Source organism: Pristis pectinata, chromosome 16 (assembly GCF_009764475.1).
Source record: "Pristis pectinata isolate sPriPec2 chromosome 16, sPriPec2.1.pri, whole genome shotgun sequence".
Taxonomy (NCBI): domain Eukaryota; kingdom Metazoa; phylum Chordata; class Chondrichthyes; order Rhinopristiformes; family Pristidae; genus Pristis; species Pristis pectinata.
The window spans coordinates 44,974,712-44,996,665 of NC_067420.1; the positions used below are offsets into that span (position 1 = coordinate 44,974,712).

Here is a 21,954-nt window from a genome sequence, read left to right on the forward strand (position 1 = left end):
GAGTACTGTGTAGTTTGGGGCTCCTCAATGGAGAGAGAGAACATGGAACAGTATATCACAGAAACAGCCCCTTTGGCCCACCATGTCTGTGCTGGCCATGACACCAATTTAAACTGTACGTCTGCCTACATATGGTCTATGCCCCGCAGTTCCCTTCCTGTTCATGTGCCTGTCTAAATGATGCTTAAACATTGCTGTTATATCTGCTTCCACCATCTCTCCGAGCATCATGTTCCAGGCACTTACCACTGTCTGCAAACAAAAAAAAACTCGTAAATCTCCTTTAAACTTTCCCCTCTCACCTTAAAGCTATGCCCTCTAGTATTTGACATTTTGACCCTGGGGGGAAAAAAATGGTCTCTGGCAATCTATCCTATCTATGCTTCTGATAATTTTATATGCTTCTATCAGGTCTCCCCTCAGCTTCTGATGCACTAGAGAAAACAATCCAAGTTTGCCTACCCTCTCCTTGTAGCTAATACTCTCTAATCCAGGCCACATCCTACTGAATCTCTGTGCACCTTCTCCAAAGCCTCCACATCATTCCTGTAATGGGACAACCAGGACTGCACACAACACTCCAAGTGCAGCCTAACCAAAGTTTCGCACAGCTGCAATGTGACTTCCCGACTTTTATATTCAGCATCTCAACCAATGAAGGCAAATATTCTTCAACACATTCTGTACCACCCTATCAACCTGTGGAGCCACTTTCAGGGAGCTATGGACTTGCAACCCAACATGCCTCTGTACATCAATGCTCCAAAGGGTCCTGATATTTGCTGTCTATTTTCCTGTTAAATTTGACCTCTAAAACATCACACTTGTCTGAAGTCCATCTGCCATTTCTCTGCCCACACTTCCAACTAGTCTACGTGCTGCAGAATCCTTTGACGACCTTCCTCGCTATCCACAACTCTAGCAATCTTTGTGTCATCTGCAAACTTACTGTCCCACCCATCTACATTTTCATCCAATTCATATTGGTCACAGACCTCTAGTCTGAGAAACACCTGCCCACCACTACCCTCTGTCTTCTATGGCCAACCCAATTTTGAATCCAATCTATTAAGTCACCATGGATCCCATGCATCTTAATCTTCTGGACCAGCCTACCTTGTCAAGTGCCTAAGGTCCATGTAGATGACATCCACTGCCCTATCCTCATCAAATATCTTTGTCATCTCAAAACAAAATCTCAATCAAGTTCATAAGACATGACCTGCCCCACACAAAGCCATGCTGACTATTCCTAATAAGTCAGTGCTTTTCAAAATACAAGTAAATCCTATCCCTAAGGAATCTCTCCAATAGCTTCCCTACCACTGATGTAAGGCTCACCAGCCTATAATTTGCTGGATTATTCCTGTTGCCTCGTTTAGTACTTTGTCTATTTTCTCTGGCTCCAGGCATAAATTCCCTCCTTTGTCCTTGAGTGGTCCTACCCTCTCCCTAGTTACCCTTTCTTTTTAATACATGTATAAATACCTTGGGATTCTCTTTAATCTACTTACCAACGACATTTCATGGCCTCTTTTAGCCCTCCTGATTCTCTCCTGCTTCCTTTATATTCCCAAAGGCCCCATCTGATTTCAGTTTCCTAAAGCTTTTTTGACCAAATTTGTGACATCTCTCATCATTCCAAAGTTCGAAACCTTGCCCCCCCTCGTCTGCCTTCTTCACAGGAACATGTTGGTCCTGAATTCTGCCCAGCTGATCTTTAAACAACTCCTACATGTCAGATGTGGATTTACCCAATATCAGCTGCCTCCAATCTACTCTCCCCAACTCCTGCCTAATACTATTGTAATTAGTTTGTCCCCAGTTTAGCACTTTGCCTCAAGGTCCACTTTTAGCTTTATCTATAACTATCTGAAAACTTAAGAGTTATGACCATTGTTCCCAAAATGCTCTCCCACTGAACCTCTGTTCATTTTGCCAGGCTTATTTCCCAATATATGGTCTAATATGTCCTCTTCCCAGGTTGGATTATCCACATACTGTTTCAAGAAACTTTCCTGGATGTACCTAACAAATCCTGCCCCACATAAACCTCTGGCACTAAGGGAGTCCCAGTCAATACTGGGGAAATTAAAGTCACCCACCACAAATTTCCTGTTGTTTTTGCATAATTTCATAATATGCCTACATATCTATTCTTCTGTCTCCCACTGGCTACTGGGAGGCATATATGGAATTTCATAAGATATTTGGTAAGATACTGTCAAGCACCTCTTTTTTTTCAAAGGAATGCCAAAGCCATGGCCATGCAAGGTCAGCGTGAGAATTCCCAAGAATGAAGCTGAGATTGAAAGCTTATAGTTAAAGGGAAAGGGTCTGTAATGAGGGTTTTTCCAATCAGAAAAGAAAACGAGTATTAACTCATTCAGAGTTGTTAAACAGGAAAAAAAACAATGCACAGAGAGCTGTTGAGTTTAGAGGGAATTAGATAATTACTTGAAAAAGAATACAAGAAGAATTGTTAAGGAAAGGGTGGGAAGCAGGATCGGAAAATATAGATGGAGCTTGGGGATAATGCAGTGGCACAATTGACAGCCCTCTGTGTACTTTTTCTGTGATTAAGGAGTGATTTGAGCAAGTCTATTGATAGCTTTATAACTCTGTTTGTTTATTTCATCAGCAGGCAAAAATCCAGATCTAAAAGGTATAGGCTGTCCAAAGATTTAACTTTGTAGTTTATTCTGGAAACATGGATTTGCCCATGTACAACAGCCAAACCTATGCAAGTTACTGGTAAGGCTGCAGATACAATATTGTCTGGGTTTTTTTTTTGAGCAAGGTCAAAATCAGTGAGTGAATGCAGAAGAGATTCACTTAAGGGCCATGAGATGTAGAGAGGCCTGTGAAATTAAGATGCAATCTGGTAATTATATTCAGAATTGACAAGGTAAATTGGGAAAGATAGTTCACTGCAAAAACATTGTAGATGCTGGAAATCTGAAAATTAAGCAGTAACTTCTGGAAATGATCAGCAAAACAGGCAGCAGTGATGTACCACAGATATTGATGCTGGAACCTTTGTTTGTAACGTACATAAATGACTTGGATGAGTATGTAGGTGGTCTCATTCATAAGTTTGCAGACAACACAAACATTGGTAGAGTGATAGTTGGTGAAGAAAATTGTCGAATGATATAGCAGGACATAGATCAGCTGGAAAGTTGGGCAGAGCAGTGGCAGATGGAATTTAATCCAGATAAGTGTGAGGTAATGCACATTTGGAAGTCAAATTCTGGTAGGACATATAGAGTAAATGGCAGCAACCTTAGGAGTGTTGATGTACAGGTGGACCTTGGGGTGCAAGTCCAAAGCTCTCCAAAAGTGGTGACACACGTGAACGTAATGAAGAAGGCATTTGGTGTGCTTGTCTTCATAGGCCGAGGCATTGAGTATAAGAGTTGGACATCATGTTGCGGCTGTACGAAGCGCTGGTTAAACTGCATTTGGAGTATTGTGCACAGTTCTGGTCACCACAGATGGATGTGGTAGCAATGGAGAAAATTCAGAAGAGATTCACCAGTATGTTCCTTGAAATAGAGAGCTGTAGTTACAAGGACAGATTGAATAAACAGGGTTTATTCTCACTGGAATGTCGCGGCTGAGGGGTGCCCTTATAGAGGTTTATAACGTTATGAGGGGCATAGATAGTAAGAATCTTTTTCCCAGGGCAGGAGAGTCTAGAACTAGAGGACACAAGTTTAAGGAAGAGGGGAGAAATTAAGGAGATCTGAGGGGCAAGTTTTTCGCACACGCTAGTGGTTATATGGAATGAGCTGCCAGAGGAGGTGGTATTAAACATTGATTAGCGTAGGTACACATTATGGTTGACATGGATGAAGTGGGCCAAGGGGGCCCATTTCTGTACTGTACATTTCTATGATTTTTATACCTCCTGACTATGTCCCATGTGTCCTTATTTATGACAATGCACTGGCCTATAACTTATGCACAGAGAAGCTTTCCCTGGTGCCTGGGCCCCACACCAAAAGAAACTTTTTACATTTTGTGAAGCTTCTTCACGACACTGGAAGATAGTGAGTTCAGGGAGGGGTATGTGGATAATCTGGACCATGTCAGTATTAAGAAGGAGAAGGTGTTAGATGTCGTGGGACATACAAAGGTTGATAAATCCCCAGGAACTGATGAGATCTATCCCAGAATGCTACCGGAAGCAAAGGAGGAGATAGCTGGAGCCCTGAGAAAGTTTTGCGTCTTCGTTAGTCACAGCTGAGGTGCCAGGAGACTGTTGTTCCTTTATGTAAGAAAGGCAGCAGGAATAAGCCAGATAACTACAGACCAGCCAGCTTTGCGTCACTGGTATGGAAATTATTGGAGGCTATCCCAAGGGATAGGATTTCTGTACATTTGGAAAGGCAGGGACTGATCAGAGATGGTCAGCATGGCTTTATACGTTCTCCCCGTGTCTGCGTGGGTTTCCTCTGGGTGCTCTAATTTCCTCCCGCATTCCATAGATGTACAGGTTAGGAAGTTGTGGGCATGCTATGTTGGCACTGGAAGCGTGGCAACACTTGCGGGCTGCCCCCAGAACACTATATGCAAAGGTGCATTTCACGGTGTGTTTTAATGTACATGTGACTAATAAAGTTACCTTATCTTACTTTGCAAGGTCCTGCATGGTAGACTGGTCCAGAAGGTTAAGGCAGATGGGATCCAAGGCAAGCTGGTTAATTGAAACCAAATTTGGCTTGGTGATTGGAGGCAGAGGGTATCAATGGAAGGATGCTTTTCTAATTGAAAATCAGGAAATGGTGCTGGGACCCTTTTTGTCTGTGATATACTCACAACTTGAATGTAGATGTAGAGGGTAAGATTGTTTGAATATGACAGGAAAGTTGGTGGTATTGTGGACCAAAAGCAAGGAAGGTTGTCTGAGGCTACAGCAGGATATAGATCAGATGGAAAGTTGGGAAGAACGTTGGCAGATAAAATTTCATCCTGAAAAGTCCAAGGTGATGAAGTCAAATTGTGGTAGGAAATGGTAGGGGACTAAGGAATGTTGATGAATAGAGTGACCTTGGGGGTTCAAGTCCATAGTTCCCTGAAATTGACAACGTATAGTTAAGGTTGTGAAGAAGGCATATGGTATTTCTTCATGGGTCAGGTCATAGAATATAAAAGATGGGACATTATGTTGCAACTTTACAAAACACTGGTTAGGCCAATATTGTGCACAGTTCTAGTCGCCACACCTTAGGATATGGTTCGCTGGTGATAGTGCAGAGGAGATTCTTCAGGATGTTGCCTGGATTGGAGGACTTTAGGTTGGATAGGAATGGCTTTTTTTTTCTATGGAGCAAGGAGGCTGAGGGATGACCTGATGGAGGCATAGATGAGGTAGATGTCAGAATCTTTTGCCCATGTTTGGCTATTGTTTAAAAAAAAGATGTGTTTAAGGTGAGAGGAAAGAAATGTAAAGAGGATTTAAGGGAAAATTTTTTTTACTCGGGGAGTGATTGATAATTGATTGACGTACAGGACGTTGGTGAGGCCGCTGCATTTGCAATACTGTGTTCAGTTTTGGTGTCCCTACTATAGGAAAGATGCCATTAACCTGATGGAGGCATAGATGGGGTAGATGTCAGAATCTTTTGCCCATGGTTGGCTATTGTAAAAAAAAAAGACATGTTTAAGGTGACATGAAAGAAAGGTAAAGAGGATTTAAGGGAAAAGAGTGCAGAAAAGATTTATAAGGATGTTGCCAGGACTCAAGGGACTGAAATATAGAAAGGCTGAACAGGCTAGGACTTCATTCATTGGAGCGCAGGAGAATGAGGGTTGATCTTACAGAGGTGTGAAAAATCATAAGGGGCATAGATAGGGTGAATGCACAGTCTTTTTCCCAGGGAAATCGAGAACTAGAGGGCATAGGTTTAAGGTGAGAGGGGAGAGATTTAATGGGGATCTGAGGGGCAACCATTTTTACCCAGAGGGTTGTTCATATATGGAATGAGCTGCCAGAGGAAGTGGTCGAGGCAGGTACATTAACAATATTTAAAAGACACATGAACCGGTATGTGTATAGGAAAAGTTTAGAGGGATATAGGCCAAACACAGGCAAATGAAAGTAGCTTAGATGGGTATCTTGCTAGGTGTGGACCATTTGGGCTTAAGGACCTGTTTCCATGCTGTATGACTCTATCTGGAATTCCCTGCAAGAGACATTTAAACAGGCACTTCAATCGGCAAGGTACAAAGTGACCTAATGCAGGCAAGTGGAATTGGTGTGGAAGGGTAAGAGGGTCAACATTGGATGTGGTGGGCCGAGTGGCTTGTTTCCCTGCTGTGCAACTTTCTGACCCTTTACTCTGGATGGTCAAAATGGAGACAGTATGTACATTACAGCATTACTTGCTCATGGCTCTGCCTGTTCACATTTAAACTGTGAGCTCTCAGTTATGTTGGTTGGATGAAAGTAATTTAGTGGTTGCTTGTTGACATCAGTGACAGTTTTCAGCTGGCTATACTTTTAATCTGCTTGTTTTCTGGGAAGCTGCCAGTATATTGGATGCAAGTCCATCAGATTATGTATGGATTTCTTGATATCAAGACTGGCTATTATCATTCTGATGTAGCCATCAGACATCATTGGACTGTTGTCCTTCTCTTCAAGCTGCTTCCCCAGTTGTCCAATTATATGCAAATATGCAAAACACAAGAATAATTTCTAAGCAGTGAAAACGTAGAATCCAAGGAGGTCCAACAAAATCCAAACTAAATAGAAACAGGTACATAAGAGAATCAAGAACATGACTGGTAGGTTATACATAGAGGACGAAAATACAATACGTGCTATAAAAGCCCCAATTAGTTCCCAATTAAAACACTATTTAGGGATGTGTATTGGAGGCAGTGCAGTTAAATTGTTAACTTGTTAAGTTTAACAACTACCAGATTTCAGGGAATAAATTACAAGGGTAGGAACGCTGCATTGTAACTTCCTGACTCCTGAACTCAATGTGATATTGGCTCAGTGTTTCTTTTTATCCTTCCCATTAGCACACCCTGACCTCTATTTGCAACATATCCCACCCTCCAACTGCCCAATTAACTACTCATCCCCATAGCAACCCTGGTATGTAAGTGGATTGAGTACTATTGACGACACTGAAGGTTCAGTGGACTTCCATGCAGAAGCACCAGATAAGCGAGAAGCATGGAAAAATGGGAATGGGAAGCTAGACATGAGGGAATGTAAAAATCCATATTTAGGAACGATTATAACAATCTAAGGGTAGGAATTTATCTGAGCTGCCAAAGAGGGAATGAACCATGAGCTTTCTCAACTGCAATCCAAGACATTCTTGGAAACATCCTTGTATCCCATGGTGGGTGCAAATTTGATTTGGCCTTGGATTTGCTTTATATTTCAGTTATTTTTATGCTGAGCTTTCCCATGTGTTTGTGTTAACTTTACACACTGTCCTCTTTTTTTTGTTTTTGTTTTGTGTGCATGTGTGTACATTCAGCCTCTGGCCTTCAATCCTAATTGAAAACATTTTTAATTTGTATCAGCCCCTAATATTATGTGCATGTTTGTTTTTAATCTCTTTACCTTGCTAGGGGAGTACTGCACATCCTCCCAAAGTAACACATCAGACTTCCACCACTTCTCCATTGTCTAGCCCGAACCAAACTAGCTCAGAACCAAGACCTCTACCTGCTCCGACTCGCCCCAAGGTCAACAGTGTATTGAATCTCTTTGGTCAATGGTTGTTCGATGCAGGACTGGTTCACTGCAGACTGCACAGTGGCATGAACAGGGATGGCAGTATGACGGGTAAGGCTGACAAAAACTCGCACTTTGTTCTGGCTTTCTACTGTAAAATAAAATGTAGTTTAAATATCATCGACAGTCTGTGTACTCTTAATTTAGTTTACAGTCCAGATTTATTAAACCCTAATCTAATTTAACATCAGTGTTTCCCTGAGTTTTGTTTATTTCTTTTTGCATATTTTTGCATGCTAATTGTCAAATTCATGGCTTTTACCTGGTTGCCAGTCTTGTACATAGTGCCCAGTCTACCTCTCAAAATTCTTGAATTTTAAGTTTTAAAGCAAAAACAGATGAAAGCTGCTTATGACTAAAGCTTTTTAAAAAAAAACTAATCATCTTAACGATATTATAACTACTGCTGTCCTTTGATTTGTTTCCATTTTTATTTCTATTATCTTGCAGCATCTTTTATCCAAATTCTCCTTTCTTATAAATCTTGTAAGTAGGAAAAGTAGATTCTATTTTAATTGCAGTCAGCTGTTTTATGATTTTTGCCATAAGCCATTCCTTTTCCTTCTAATTGCTCCAGCTGTTTTTCTCTAACATCTGCCTCCTGTCCTTGTTGCACTCTCTGGGATGATTAACTTCATTCAGTATTCTGTGTGTTTCTCTTGAATGGGGGAGGAGTGTTGCCAAGCCTTGTAATCTGCTCTTCTGCAGGTGCTTGTATTTATCCCATCGTGCTCATTTCTCCTGCTATTTTTGTATCACGTCATAAACCTGAGACTGTGCACTAACCATTTTAAATATTTTATATAATTCTCTTTGGTTTCTTTCATTAAGTTCTGGTTTTGTAAACTTCCTGTTCTGCGTTTTGTTTTATGTCTGTCTGCGAAATGCATGACTTAATTCCGTTTGGCAATGCGGTGGTAAAATGGTTGCTTCTCACCAGCTGCTTGTGATTCCTTTAACCTCTTCCTCACCACAGGTATTACAACTCCAGCAGGACTGGATGTCCGACGGAAGCCCTCCCAGATATCCACTGAAAATATGGTTGCCAATCCGCTCTTTGATGCCAATGAATTTCCAGATAACTACGAAGCAGGCAGGGCAGAGGCCTGTGGAACACTCTGCCGAATCTTCTGCAGTAAGAAAACTGGGGAAGAGATCCTTCCAGTGTACCTATCCAGGTGCTTTTTCTTTTTCCTGTCAGGTTCAGTGCTATTACTGAAACAAGCAGTCATGTTTTAGTTGTAATTGTTTTATTTGTATCATCCTTGATTACTGTCTTGGTGAGCTCTTGGCAGTTTTGTATTAAATGGTCAATGAAAATTGAAGTGTAATCTAACCTAGCTGGTGAGAAACCGATGGGATCAAATTGATCATCTGTTTTGCACTTCAAATCAATTTTACGTTTCTTTGACTTCATTAGCATTGTGAAATGGGTGGTTATTCCAATTCCACTGGTGCTCTGAGTGCACCAGTCCTCTTCAATCTTGATGCAAAGTGGAGAAAGGTGCTTACTGACATATAAAAATGAATACATAATTTGGGAGGCAAGCATAAAGCCAAGTTATGCAAAACACTTGCCAAGAGATTATTTCTCACACCATGTAGAATGCAAACCCAGTTCAAAGACATTTTTTAGAAGTTTTGAATCCTTTCAACATTAGGGCAAAGTGAAGAATCCCAGCTTCATTCCTTCATAGAAAATAGTGGAATGATGGTCATGACCCTATATAGCTGCAGTTTAGTTTACACAGTCCAGACAATTCATGATGACAATTAATAGCAAAAAGGAACAAAGTGAGCATTCAGGCTTGTGATGTCATTGAAAAGCTGATCTCTACCTTTACTCGACCAACCTGCCTTTGGCTCTGTTATGACTCCAAGCCAGTTATAATAGAGCAACATACAATTAGCCTGACAGGAACTAAACTGTTAAAGACTTAAATTTTAAATTTGATTTTTATTTTACAGAATGAAAATAAAATGATTAGAATCCACAACAAAATACTATGGTTCCCATGTGATAATCCAATTGATCTCATGAGCAGAATCTCAGATATAACACCAATTTAACAGATAATATGAATGTGGAGGGTGTGTTGCGGTTGTCCTCTGTGGCTCCAGTGCAAGGGAAGGGAATATGTGACTGCTGATCATCATGATTCACTGATCCCTGCGTGTATATTGTATGGAGCAAGATCTTGTTGTCCCAGCACTACATCAGGAGATAAAATTCATGAGGACAATAAAGGCTGCTGATCTTCAGATTTTTCCCAAGTTTCTTGCCACCAGTTTAGCAATTGAGATGGTTAAGGTCATGTTTACATATTCTTGGACCTCCTTAATGATATCATCCACATCTGTGGATAACCTGGTTTTCACATAAGTAAACTTGAATGTGTTGCACAAAAATATATCTCCCTTCAAGAACTCCCAAGTGCAAGCTATACTGTCAATCCAGAGGAATAAATTTATTCCAGCTTTGTAGTGAAAAATTTGTTGGTGATTGGCTCAGTGTGGGCTTGAGAATAATTTACTCTATTGGCAAGGCAAAGTTGGAAGGTCTTTCCATTTTTAAGCTGGAGGAAGCAGTTTGTAAGCTACCATGAGGGGAAGTAGTTTGTCCATTTTGGTCAAAACTGCCACAGTGACCACTGTCTCTTATTAATTTTATCCCTAGTTGTTGTTGGGACCACATAAATATACATCACATGCTTTGGACAGAAACCAGTAATTCTTTGTTAGCACAGCATAAACAAGTTCCCAGCAATCCTTAAATTCTGGGCCTAATGCTATGAGTAATGAATAAGGGCAGGCAAATCCTGGTTGATTCCAGCTCTGCATAGTTTTGGGTCACAGGCATATTAAGTAGGAAGGCCACAATATTTCTTGATTAGCAAGCTTGAATTTCTGGGAGGAGAGATCAGATAATTAGTTTGGAAGCTGTACTCTCTATTGAGGAGGAGACTCTAACTATATAAAACTGATGTGACCTGTGATTCTATGGAAAAGCACATATCCTAAGATGAATTAATTTTATATGGATTATGGCTGCCCAGGTGGGACTTGCAATACTGCAAGCATGCATTGAGCAGCAAAAAGTAAAATCTCACAGTGGGACCACTCTGCAGAGATTTACTTGATTCCAGATGACTTTTTCAGTATGTACTGGTCTGTGCATGTATTCCAAATCTAAAAGAAATTAATTTTACACTTGCCCCTTTTAGTTTTCTGGTACATTCCATGTTGGTTTGGTTATCTGTATCTATCTCTTAAGCACTTTAAAGACCTGGATCATGACTGTCTTAATTTTTTTCTCCAATGAAATTAATTTAATTTCTTAGCCTTAAGTTCCAGAATCATCCTGTTTCTTTTCCTTTCCATTATTTCATTTCTTTTTAAAGATGCACTTTTCAAATTTCACTTTCACCAGTGAGCATGATTAGAATTTGTTTAAAATTGGTCATGAACGTGTGCTGCATCAGAATATATAGTTAATTATTGATTAATGACCTGAACACTGATTAGGTATTCTAAATGGTAGATAATTATATCCAGGCCCAACCTGCTATCATTTGCAGTTTAGTTAATGGCTCCTTTAAGATGAAGTGCCTATGTCATCATAGGGCCAAGTAAACCCAGCCAAATATTTAAATTAGCCTATATTAGATTTGGGCCACTTATGAACACCCAGTCCTGCTATGCAACTTTACAAAACACTGGTTAGGCTGCAGTTTAGAGTGTTGTGTGCAGTTCTGGTCACCACATTACGGGAAAGATATAAATGTGTTGGAGAGGGTACAGAGGAGTTTCACCAGGATGTTGTCTGGAATAGTGCACTTTGGGTGAGATTGGATAGGCTGGGCTTGTTTTATCTGGAGCAAGTGAGTTGAGGGGTGACTTGATAGTGGTATATAAAATTATGAAGCGGATAGGTAGGGTAGATGGTCAAAATCTTTTTCTGATGGGAAGGCTATTTTAAAAAAGAAACAACAGGGCATAGGTTTAAAGTGAGAGGAAGGAGTTTTGAAGGGGATCAGAAGTAAGTTTTTTTTACACAGAGTGGTTGATATCTGGAATGCACTGTCAGAAGATGTGGTGGACTCAGATAGAATCATGATGTTTAAGAGCCATTTAGACCGATGCTTAAATAGGCAAGGCATAGAGAAGAATACAGAAATAATGTGGGCAAATGGGATTAGTGTAGATGGGCAGAAAGGTCAGCATGGGCGTGATGGGCTGAAGGGCCAGTTTCTAGGCCGTACAACACTATTCTTTCCCATATTAGTGTGCATTACCCTAGTTGCCTAGATTCAAATGCATGTGTCATTCCTCAGCCCATTTGTTTGACAATATTCGGAAAGGATAGGCACACCTGGACTTATTGATGAGTGTGTTTGGCAGATTTATTATAGTCATGGAGAAAAAATTATCAGGAAAATATATAGCTTATACAGCACAAGGTTAAATATCCTTTTTTATCTACAATAAAGGACTGATATTAAAGATAGACTCTTGATGAATTGTCTTTAATGAATGTTAGAGCAGTGCAGGGAACAAATTCATGATAGAGAAAACGATACAAAAAAAAATCAACTTGCTTGTCTCAACCGTGAAAATGTTTCCTAACTGTTAAGCCATTAAATTGTTACATGCAAATACTTTCACTGCCTTCATAAACACTGATAGCAATTTGTTGGTCACTGTAGGAAGAGCCTTCCTAAGAAAATATACTTGGAAGGCAGATGAGTATCAGAAGGGTTAGAGATCAAACTTTGTCACCAAATGTAATAATTCCACTATTGGTAACTGACTTTAAAGTGTAAAAACATTGTTTAGAAGTTTCAATAACCATAAACTCCAGAGAAAGTTTAAATACAGATGCTGTGCTTTGCCAGGGATTAAGTGGAGGGGACAAGGCCCAACACTGAACTACCTGATTGGGTACTAAATCAGCTGTGTCTGGAAATGACGATGCTGTATTACAGGGAAGGAAAGTCTTGCCTGCTCTGATCTGTCTGTATCACAGGCCAATTTTTTTTTTATTCAAAGATAGTTCTGTAGTTAATGGGTGCTGCATTCTGTTAATGCATTAGAAATGTTAGATCATCTTTGACTTGCATTTTCACAAGGAAGGAGATCAGAAATGCACAGCTTGCTTTCTGAAAAACTACCCTTTTAGCATCTAAACCCATCAGCAATGTACCTCATACTGCCTTATATACAGTAGTTTTCCCATTAAAACTGAAAGGTAATGATCACGTGCAATGAATTGGATCAAATCATATGCTTGTATTTCCTTTGCCGTATGCATGTGTCCCAACTTTCTCCCCCAAACAATAAGGCATTAATTCTATCTATATGTTTTCGGTATTGAGAGAGTTGGGAAAAGGCTGGGGCTGTGTTCATCACACAGCTTGAAGGCTTGATAAATCAAGCAATAGTCTTGAGGTGTATATACATAAACTTTGATAATTAGTGTGCAAGCCTAAGATGGTCAGTTTTTGGATATCATGAGCCACATGATAATCTGATTAAGGTGTACCTAACTTACTGGTTTAAAAAAAAATCAGCAATGGTAAATGAATTAATGTTTTAAGAGAACAATATATGTGCTAAGTAAAACAAAACTTTGTAGGTTTACAGTTAAAATATCGCCATTAACTAGAATGACTGATGTGTCTCAGTTTTATTATTAAATGCCATGAAAGTAAATTGTTGCTGATTTTTCTCACTGCAGATTCTACATGGTGCTGATCCAGGGTCTTCAGATAAATGATTTCATCTGCCGCCCAGTTCTGGCCAGTATCATCCTGAATTCTCCTGCTTTATTTTGCTCTGATCTGAAGGGCATCGATGTTTTAGTTCCTTACTTCATTTCTGCACTGGAAACTATTTTGCCTGACCGGTGAGTTGATACATAGTTCTTATGCTTTTTTCGCTGATTGATTCCAAAGGCACTAGACACCTTGATCAAACGATGATAGACATTTGATCATGAGGGGTATCATAACACGCCTCAATCAATAGCTATATACACACATGTACCTCACTCAAAAGTCATTTGCATAATAGGAAGGAAGAATCCAGAGCACAAGAGCTACCTCAGCCCAATTCTGGGTGAGATTGGATTTTCAGTCCATTTCATTAGACAATCTAAGGCATTTTGCCTCTGAGTAAATCAGCAAGGTCATTGCAGGGAGCCTGTTTGTTTATTTAAAACTACTACTAACACTGCCTGCAAATGAAGGGCATGGATTTTCTTTTGGCTGTTGTCAAAATGAGCCATAGAGTCATACAGCTTGGAAACAGGCCATTTGGCCCATCAGGTTCATGCCAGTCAGTGGCTACCCATCCCTATTAAGCCCACCTACCAGCAATTGGCCCATGGCCTTCAATGACTATTCGATTCACATACTCATCTAGACACTTCTTAAATGCTGTTAGCATCTCTGCTTCCAACACTCTCTACAGCAATGCATTCCAGGTACTCACCTGTCTCTGGGTGGAAAAGGTCTCCTTCAGATCCCCTCAATCTCTTACCCCTTACCCTAAATCTATGTCCTCTAGTGTTATTCACTGTCCTCTATTAATGCCCCAGGGCCACGCTTCCGAAAGCAAAATGCCACCAATACCAGGGATCTCAAAACAGAAAATGCTGGGCATATTAAACAGCTTCTGTGGAAACCACGTGACCTCTAGAGAAAAGTCATTGATTGGAAGCATAGGATTTGGTTTCTCTTTCCATGGATTTCTATGACCTGCTGACCCTTTGCAGCATTTTCTATAGAGAATTCATAGCATTGTAGAAAATTTACAGCACGGAAGAAGGCCATTTGACCAGTTGTGTCTGTGCTACCCATCCCAATTCCAGCGCTGGGTCCATAGCCAGGCAGGTCATGGCTCTTCAGATACACATGCAAGTATTGTTTGAGAGTGAGGAGGGTCTCCGTCTCTACCACTCTTTCAGACAGTGAGTTTCAAATTCCCATCACCTCTGGGAATTCCTCATTTCCTGACGCCTCTCCACTCCTTCATTAATCCTTCTTACAATTACTTTAAACCTCTGCCCTGGTATTTGAGCTCTTGCCTAAGAGAAATGGATCCTTTAAATTTACATTTTATACACCTCCATTAAGTCTCCCCTCTGACGCCTCTGTTCTGAAGAATACAACCCCAGTGTATCCCAAATCATATCCAGAATTTTCCAGTCTTGACAACATATTCATAAATCTGAACTTGTGGAATTCCCATGCCAATAGTCTTCCAATCACAAAAAAAATTCTAATTTCTAGTGTGAAGTAATCTGGGTTTACAACCTGATTGAAGGAATATTGATCATGGTACTCCCGGGGTGCATATCAGATGTTTCTTCACCATCACTCTGTCAAAATTCTATCTAACAACACTGTGGAGCATAACCTGCAGCGGTTTAAGAAAACTGCTTACCATCGCCACGTTACAGAAATTAGGGATAGAGAATGAATGGTGGCCTTGCTTGCAGTACCCACATTTCATATTTTTTTAATTTTAAAAGAAGTGCAGATGGCATTTATTCATTGGCATTGACTGAATTATATTAATCCCCCAGCACCAACCCTACCAAGCAGCTGGGTTTTGTTTGCTGCCTCTTCACTGCCATTTTTTTCCTGTTGTTCATTTACTTTGAATTGATTTTGGGTTTGCGCATTTTTTCTAAACCAAAAGGTGCCCGTCAATTTAAAGATGCTTGATAAAGACACTTTCAATTTATTAAGATGTCAATTGAAACTTGTATTTTTTAAGATTTAAAATATTTAAAAATGGCATTGAAGTTTTTGAGAGCAGTCTTGAACAATCAAAGACACCATACTTCAAAGTTTTGATACAAGGTGAAAAATGAGTAAGAGGCAAATTTTGGAAGGTGAAATGAGGAGACAGATGAAAGTTGACATTGAATGCAGTGAAGCAACGCATTTTGGTAGAAAGAACGAGAGAAGACCATGTAACTTAAATTTGTACAACTTTAAAGGTGATACCGGAGCAGGAAGAATATATAGAGACTTTAAGGTGGCAGATGAACCATAACCTTATTACAGGATGGACCAGACTTGAGAAGCCAAGTGGCCTACTCAGCTCCTAATTCTTTTTTTCCTGTTTTTTCCTTCACCACCACTAAGAATAACAACTCCTCCCCCTCCCTCTTTTTCTAGGAATGATTACTTGTGTACGTTTCAAAGAATAACAAGTCTTACTTTAAGGTTTTGAGGTTTGAGAAGAATCGTGTTAGGTATCATCCAACCTTCCCACCAGCACTATCAGTCCATAAGCCACTATTTCCACCACCTCTAGTCTTTGGAATTAAAACCTGTTTGGCATTGCTACACATCTTTCTTCAAGACATATTTCATTTGTTTCTTCAGTGTCCGTGTCCTGTCCCACTAGTAAGGTTTTGTATTATGTTCTTCTACCTGGGAGGGGCTTTAGAATTTATATACTATGTATTCTAAGCTTTGCAAAATAAGGGGTCTGAGCAACTAATTTTTTTCATTGCCTCTTTTGCAGAGAACTGTCCAAATTTAAAGCATATGTGAATCCCACTGAACTTAGAAGAGCTTCAATCCACATTCTGCTGTCGATGTTGCCGCTACCCCATCACTTTGGGACAGTTAAAGCAGAGGTACTGTTTAAGTGTTCTGACGTTTACTTAATATTAGAGCTTTCAAGAACATAGTTATTATTTGGCAGATGAGTTGAGATTTGATTGAACAAGCTTTATTTTTTAATAATGTTGCCTATAGAATTTGGGATGCAGGCATTAATGTAGATGGTTACAGAAAGCTGGAGAGAAAAATATCACATATAGCCAGATTGCCAATTTTTTTTTTCTAAGCTGTTCAGGCTAAGAAGGCAGCAGGTTTGCCCTGCTCATTATTATTCATTATTTCATTGTTCATCCTCAAGTTTTATTTATTCATTCATGAGATATGGACATTGCTGGCAAGGCAGGCATCTATTGCCCTTCCCTAATTGTCCTCGAGAACTGCTGCAGTCCTTCTAATGAAGGCATTCCCATATTGCTGTTGCAGAGGGAGTCCTGGGACTTAGAACCAATTACAGTGAAGAGGGTAGCAATATATTTTGAAAAACCAATGGAATGTACCCTGTGGCAGAAATTGTAGTCAACATAGAACAGCACAGAACAGGTCCTTCGGCCCACAATGTTGTGCCGACATAGCTACTCCCTCTGACCTACAGAATGCCCATATCCCTCCATTTTCCTCTCATTCATGTGCCCATCCAAGCCCCTCTTAAAAGCCCCCAATGAATTTGCCTCCACCACCCTGTCAGGCAATGCATTCCAGGCATCCACCACTCTCTGAGTAAAAAAACTTGCCCCTCGTGTCTCTTCTGAACCTACTCCCTCTCAGCTTAAATGCATGCCCTCTGGTGCCCTTATCCTCCAAGGATTTAAGCAACACAGATTTACAAGATGCTGTCAATGAAGCCATATTGAATTATTGCAGATTTTAGCTGTGGTACACTGGTGGCAGAAAGACTGGCGGCTGGGGTGCCAATCACATTAGCTTCCTTGTCCTGGAAGATTAAATGGGAAGCTGCACATGCTCTTATTTGGAACAGGCTAGGTTTTGGTCCTGAAGCACTGTTTTAAACAATTTGCACAGCTGGTAGGGAGACAAAAAATTCTGCAGATGCTGGAATCTGGAGCAATACACAAAAAGTGCTGGAGGAACTCAGCAGGTCAGGCAGCATCCATGGAGGGAATTAAACAGTCGACGTTTCGGGCCAAGACCCTTCATCAGGACTGAATGTGCCACAGGGCACATTCCATCGGTTTTTCAAAATATGTTGCTACCCTCTTCACTGTAATTGGTTCCAAGTCCCAGTTCCAAGCCTCTTTAAGATCCCATATCTTTGAATAAGGTCACTCTTCATTCTTCTCAATTCCAAAGAATGCTGACCCAAACTGTCCAGCTCCTTTTGACAGGACAACCCCCTCATCCAGGAATTGGCCTGTGAATCTTCCTCGCATTTAGGAATTAGCCTGGTTAATCTCCTTGACATCCAGGAATTATTCTGGTGAATCTCCTTTACATCGAACGCAGAACAATACACCTCAGGAACAGGACTTCCATCCCACCATATCTCCACCAACCATGATAGCAATCTAAACAAATACCATCTGTCTGCATATTATCCATATCCCTCCACTCCCTTGGTATTGGTTTGGTCTTACAAACCGATCGTACGGGTCAATTCATTACACAGTGCAGTTACATTGAGTTAGTACAAAGTGCATTGATGTAGTACAAGCAAAAATAGTAACAGTACAGAGTAAAGTGTCACAGCTGCAGAGAAAGTGCAGTGCAATAAGGTGCAAGGTCACAACAAGGTAGATCGTGAGGTCAGAGTCCATCTCATCGTATAAGGGAACCGTTCAATAGTCTTATCACAGTGGGATAGAAGCTGTCCTTAAGCCTGGTGGTATGTGCCCTCAGGCACCTGTATCTTCTACCCAATGGAAGAGGAGAGAAGAGAGAATGTCCCGGGTGGGTGGGGTCTTTGATTATGCTGGCTGCTTCACCAAGACAATGAGAGGTAAAGACAGAGTCCAAGGAGGGGAGGCTGGTGTCTGTGATGCGCTGGTCTGTGTCCACAACTCTCTGCAGCTTCTTGTGGTCCTAGGCAGAGCAGTTGCCGTACCAAGCCGTGATACATCCAGATAGGATGCTTTCTATGGTGCATCAGTAAAAGTTGGTGAGAGTCAAAGGGGACAAACCAAATTTCTTTAGCCTGCCTGTTCATGCGTCTGTCTAAATGCCTCTTATATGTTGCTATCATATCTGCTTTTACCACCCACTCTGACAGCACATCATGTGGCACCATAGCAAATGCAATATATACATAAGCCTCAAGTAACAATAGGAATTGCAGGAAACACTCATTTAGTCAGACAAGATCTGTGGAAAGAGAAACTCAACTAATGTTTCAGCCCAAAGACTATTTATTGGAACTGGGAAAGAGAGAAAGCTAGTTAGTTTTAATTTGCAGGGAAGGTGTCAGAGGGATGGTTAGGACAAGGGGAATATCTCTGATATGGTGAGTTGGGGTTGCTGAGTTGATTCTGCCATTTACTGAGCCGTATGTACTGAAGACCATATATGTATTGTCCTCATTTCCTTTCTTTCTTTCTTCAATCTTTTTATTAGTTTTCAAATTAATACAGATTAATATATAACATCAATGTTTGTACATTTAATACAAAGAGATCAGGAGAACAATCATGGCATAGATGATCATAAAGAACAATAAAATATAAAAATAAAATCTGTAGATCCCACGATCCCTTAGTAAATGAATATAATATAAAAGAACGGAAAGAAAAAGATTTATTATATATATATATATATATAAAAGGAAAAAAAATCCCCAAATCAATAAGAAAAATTATAAACAATATATCAAACCAAACTAAACTAAATGGAAAAATTTCAAAAAGAACAAAAAAAAGACTGGACTGAAATTTCTCAGTAGAAACAGAGCAATATTATGTTGTCAACTCCGTTCCTCTAAATTGGAAAGTTATTGAAAGGGGATCTATATCATGTGAAAATATTGAATAAATGGACTCCAAATATCTTCAAATTTAAGCAAAGGATCAACAGTACCACTCCTAATTTTTTCCAAGTTTAAACATGATATAGTTTGAGCGTCCTCATTTCCTTCTTCAACGCTCACTGTTATTTCATCAAAAAATTGTTATGAGATACAATTTGCACTGTACCTCGGTACAAGTGACAATAATAAACCAATACCAATCCTAATTTGCCTTGGAACAACTCCATGCTAGTTTTCTCTAATAAATCTACATTGTCTCAGTGATTTGCTAATTCTATCCCTGTTATTGTGTCTAGAACGTGCCCCACCATGAAGGTTAAGCTGATGGTCCATGATTATTGGCTTTATTCCTAATCCTTTTTTTAACAAGGGCATAATATTTGCAGTTTTCTGCTCCTCGGGTACCACCCTTGAATCAAAAGATGCTTGGAAGGCAATGGCCAGGTAGCAAGTCAGTGGGAGAATGGTGGAAATTGAATTTGTAGGACAAAAATAGTTCAAACAAAAAAATTGTACACAATTCCAAGTTATGTCCACAAATATTGCTCTTTTGTTTTTAAACCTTCCAGGTGCTTTTGGAAGGAAAGTTCAGCAGTGAGGAGTCTTCATCACATGACAAACCAGTTACCTTTCTCTCACTGAAGTTGAGGCTCGTCAATGTGTTAATTGGTGCCCTACAGACTGAAACGGATCCCAACAATACACAGATGATTCTAGGTTGGTTGGGATTTTATTTTTTCATAGCTGACTCATGGTTGCCAATATTTTAATCAGTCAACAATGAATTGTTTTTCTTTTAGGTGCCATGTTAAATATTGTTCAAGATTCTGCTCTTTTGGAAGCAATTGGTTCTCAGACAGAGCTGGTAAGCAACGATTGTTGTGCATATTTTAATTCTATGAATGAGAAATCCTTTGTGTACACTAAATGCTGGAAAAAGCAGCCCACTTCTTTTGAACAGCCTGGTTTTCAGTACTCAACAGTTTGTTTGTGTAGCCCTCTGACCAAACTGTATATGTTCCTTCATTCTGCCCTGTCTTTCTGCAGAGTGTTGGTGATAGTACTCACGTTTCACTCAAGAGTCATAGTCGAAACAGTAGTGGCATCAGTATGACCAGTACTGGCAGTTCTGAGGCCACAACGCCAGATAGTGAAAGACCTGCACAGGCACTCCTGCGGGATTATGGTAAGATAAACCTGTCATTAAAAGCATAATCTAGTTGTACTCTTCATCATGAAGAAATATGTTTTTAGGTTTTTAAAAAAACTAACAATGTCGAAGATAATCTTAGATACTGATGGCACCCAAATATTGCAAGTAGTGTCTAGTGGTAGCTATGTCTTCAATAACTCCTCTCTTTCTCAAAAAAAGAAAATCCCTAAGCAGTGATTGAATTCAGTAAAACTAGCCTTTGAAGTTACATTAGCGAGCTAACTGTTGGGTGGGTGAAGCACTCAATATTTGATTCTAAAAATATTAATAATTGACAGGAAACAGACTGTCCTAACCTACAGGAGCAAACCAATTGATCTCGAGCTTACAGATTCAAGACTCCCACAAAGAGTTAAAATCTTTCATTTTGGCTGTGTCTTTCAATTAAAATCAGGTTGAAGTTGGATTGAACAATACTAGATAAAGCTCCCAAAGCGACTACTCTTATAGACTATAAAACTGAGCTTTATTCATGAACTAAGAACAGAAAGTGCTGGAAACACCCAGCAGGTCAGGCAGCATCTTGGAAAGAAAAACAATTAAAGTTTCATGTCTTGGCCATCTTCTTTAAGAGACGAAAAAATGATTGTCTGCTTTTGTTTCAGATTTTAGTCATTGCAGTTTTTTGATTTTCCTTTGTCATGAACTCAGGTTGTATAGAGGTTCCTTTTTATTGTCTTCCTTTACCTTGAGACAAACAACTTCTAGCTGAGAAGAAAGCTCACTGATTTGGGCTGATTTACACAGGATAAAACCATAGATGTTATTCTAGGCTTCCTGGTAACACTGTATGGGATTGGCCTACGCTAATTCAATACATAACATGAGCAATGCTTTGCTGAGCAAGTTTGCACTGTTGGAGAGGATTAATCTGATTGTACCTACCCACCAACATGGATGTAAAAGGTCCCAAGACACTATTTGAAGAAGAGTAAGGAGAGCTCACCCAGTATCTTGTGTGCAAGATCATTGCTTCATTACCTACAGTGTAACAGTGGCTACATTTCAGAAGTAATCCATTGACTGTGTAATATTTTGGGATGTCCTGAGAATGTGAAATATGTCTAAACCCTTTCTTTCTGACATAGAATTTGGCCTGAATGAACAGTGTTAGTACTTGCATGTAGCACTTAACAGTATTTCCTACAAGATCTGCAGTAATGATGGCAGACTAAAAACAGCAAAGATGCTTCAATGTCATTGCTGTATCCAGAATATCCTGTTTTCACTCCAGACTTGCTTTTTGTGAACAAATTACTGTATGTGAAGCCTGATATCACTTGGTTGGTTTATATGGGTGTCAAGATGAGCATTTGGCAATTTCCAAGACTAAGTTCAAGGCTACAGGCAAATTAGC

General features: G+C 39.9%; 1 protein-coding gene across 9 annotated transcripts in view; it reads left to right on the forward strand.

Annotated features, from left to right (window-relative positions):
- ralgapb (Ral GTPase activating protein non-catalytic subunit beta) overlaps positions 1–21,954 on the forward strand; it is a 105,026-nt gene that overhangs the window by 27,673 nt on the left and 55,399 nt on the right. For 5 of the 9 annotated variants that reach the window (XM_052031332.1, XM_052031335.1, XM_052031337.1 and 2 more), the window contains 8 exons: positions 7,603–7,819; positions 8,219–8,254; positions 8,745–8,946; positions 13,506–13,673; positions 16,310–16,424; positions 19,954–20,101; positions 20,185–20,249; positions 20,432–20,570. In XM_052031332.1, coding sequence (XP_051887292.1) covers positions 7,603–7,819; positions 8,219–8,254; positions 8,745–8,946; positions 13,506–13,673; positions 16,310–16,424; positions 19,954–20,101; positions 20,185–20,249; positions 20,432–20,570 — 1,090 coding nt within the window. The remainder of the gene's footprint in view (positions 1–7,602; positions 7,820–8,218; positions 8,255–8,744; positions 8,947–13,505; positions 13,674–16,309; positions 16,425–19,953; positions 20,102–20,184; positions 20,250–20,431; positions 20,571–21,954) is intronic. The other 4 variants (XM_052031340.1, XM_052031336.1, XM_052031341.1 and 1 more) reach the window with 1 other exon arrangement.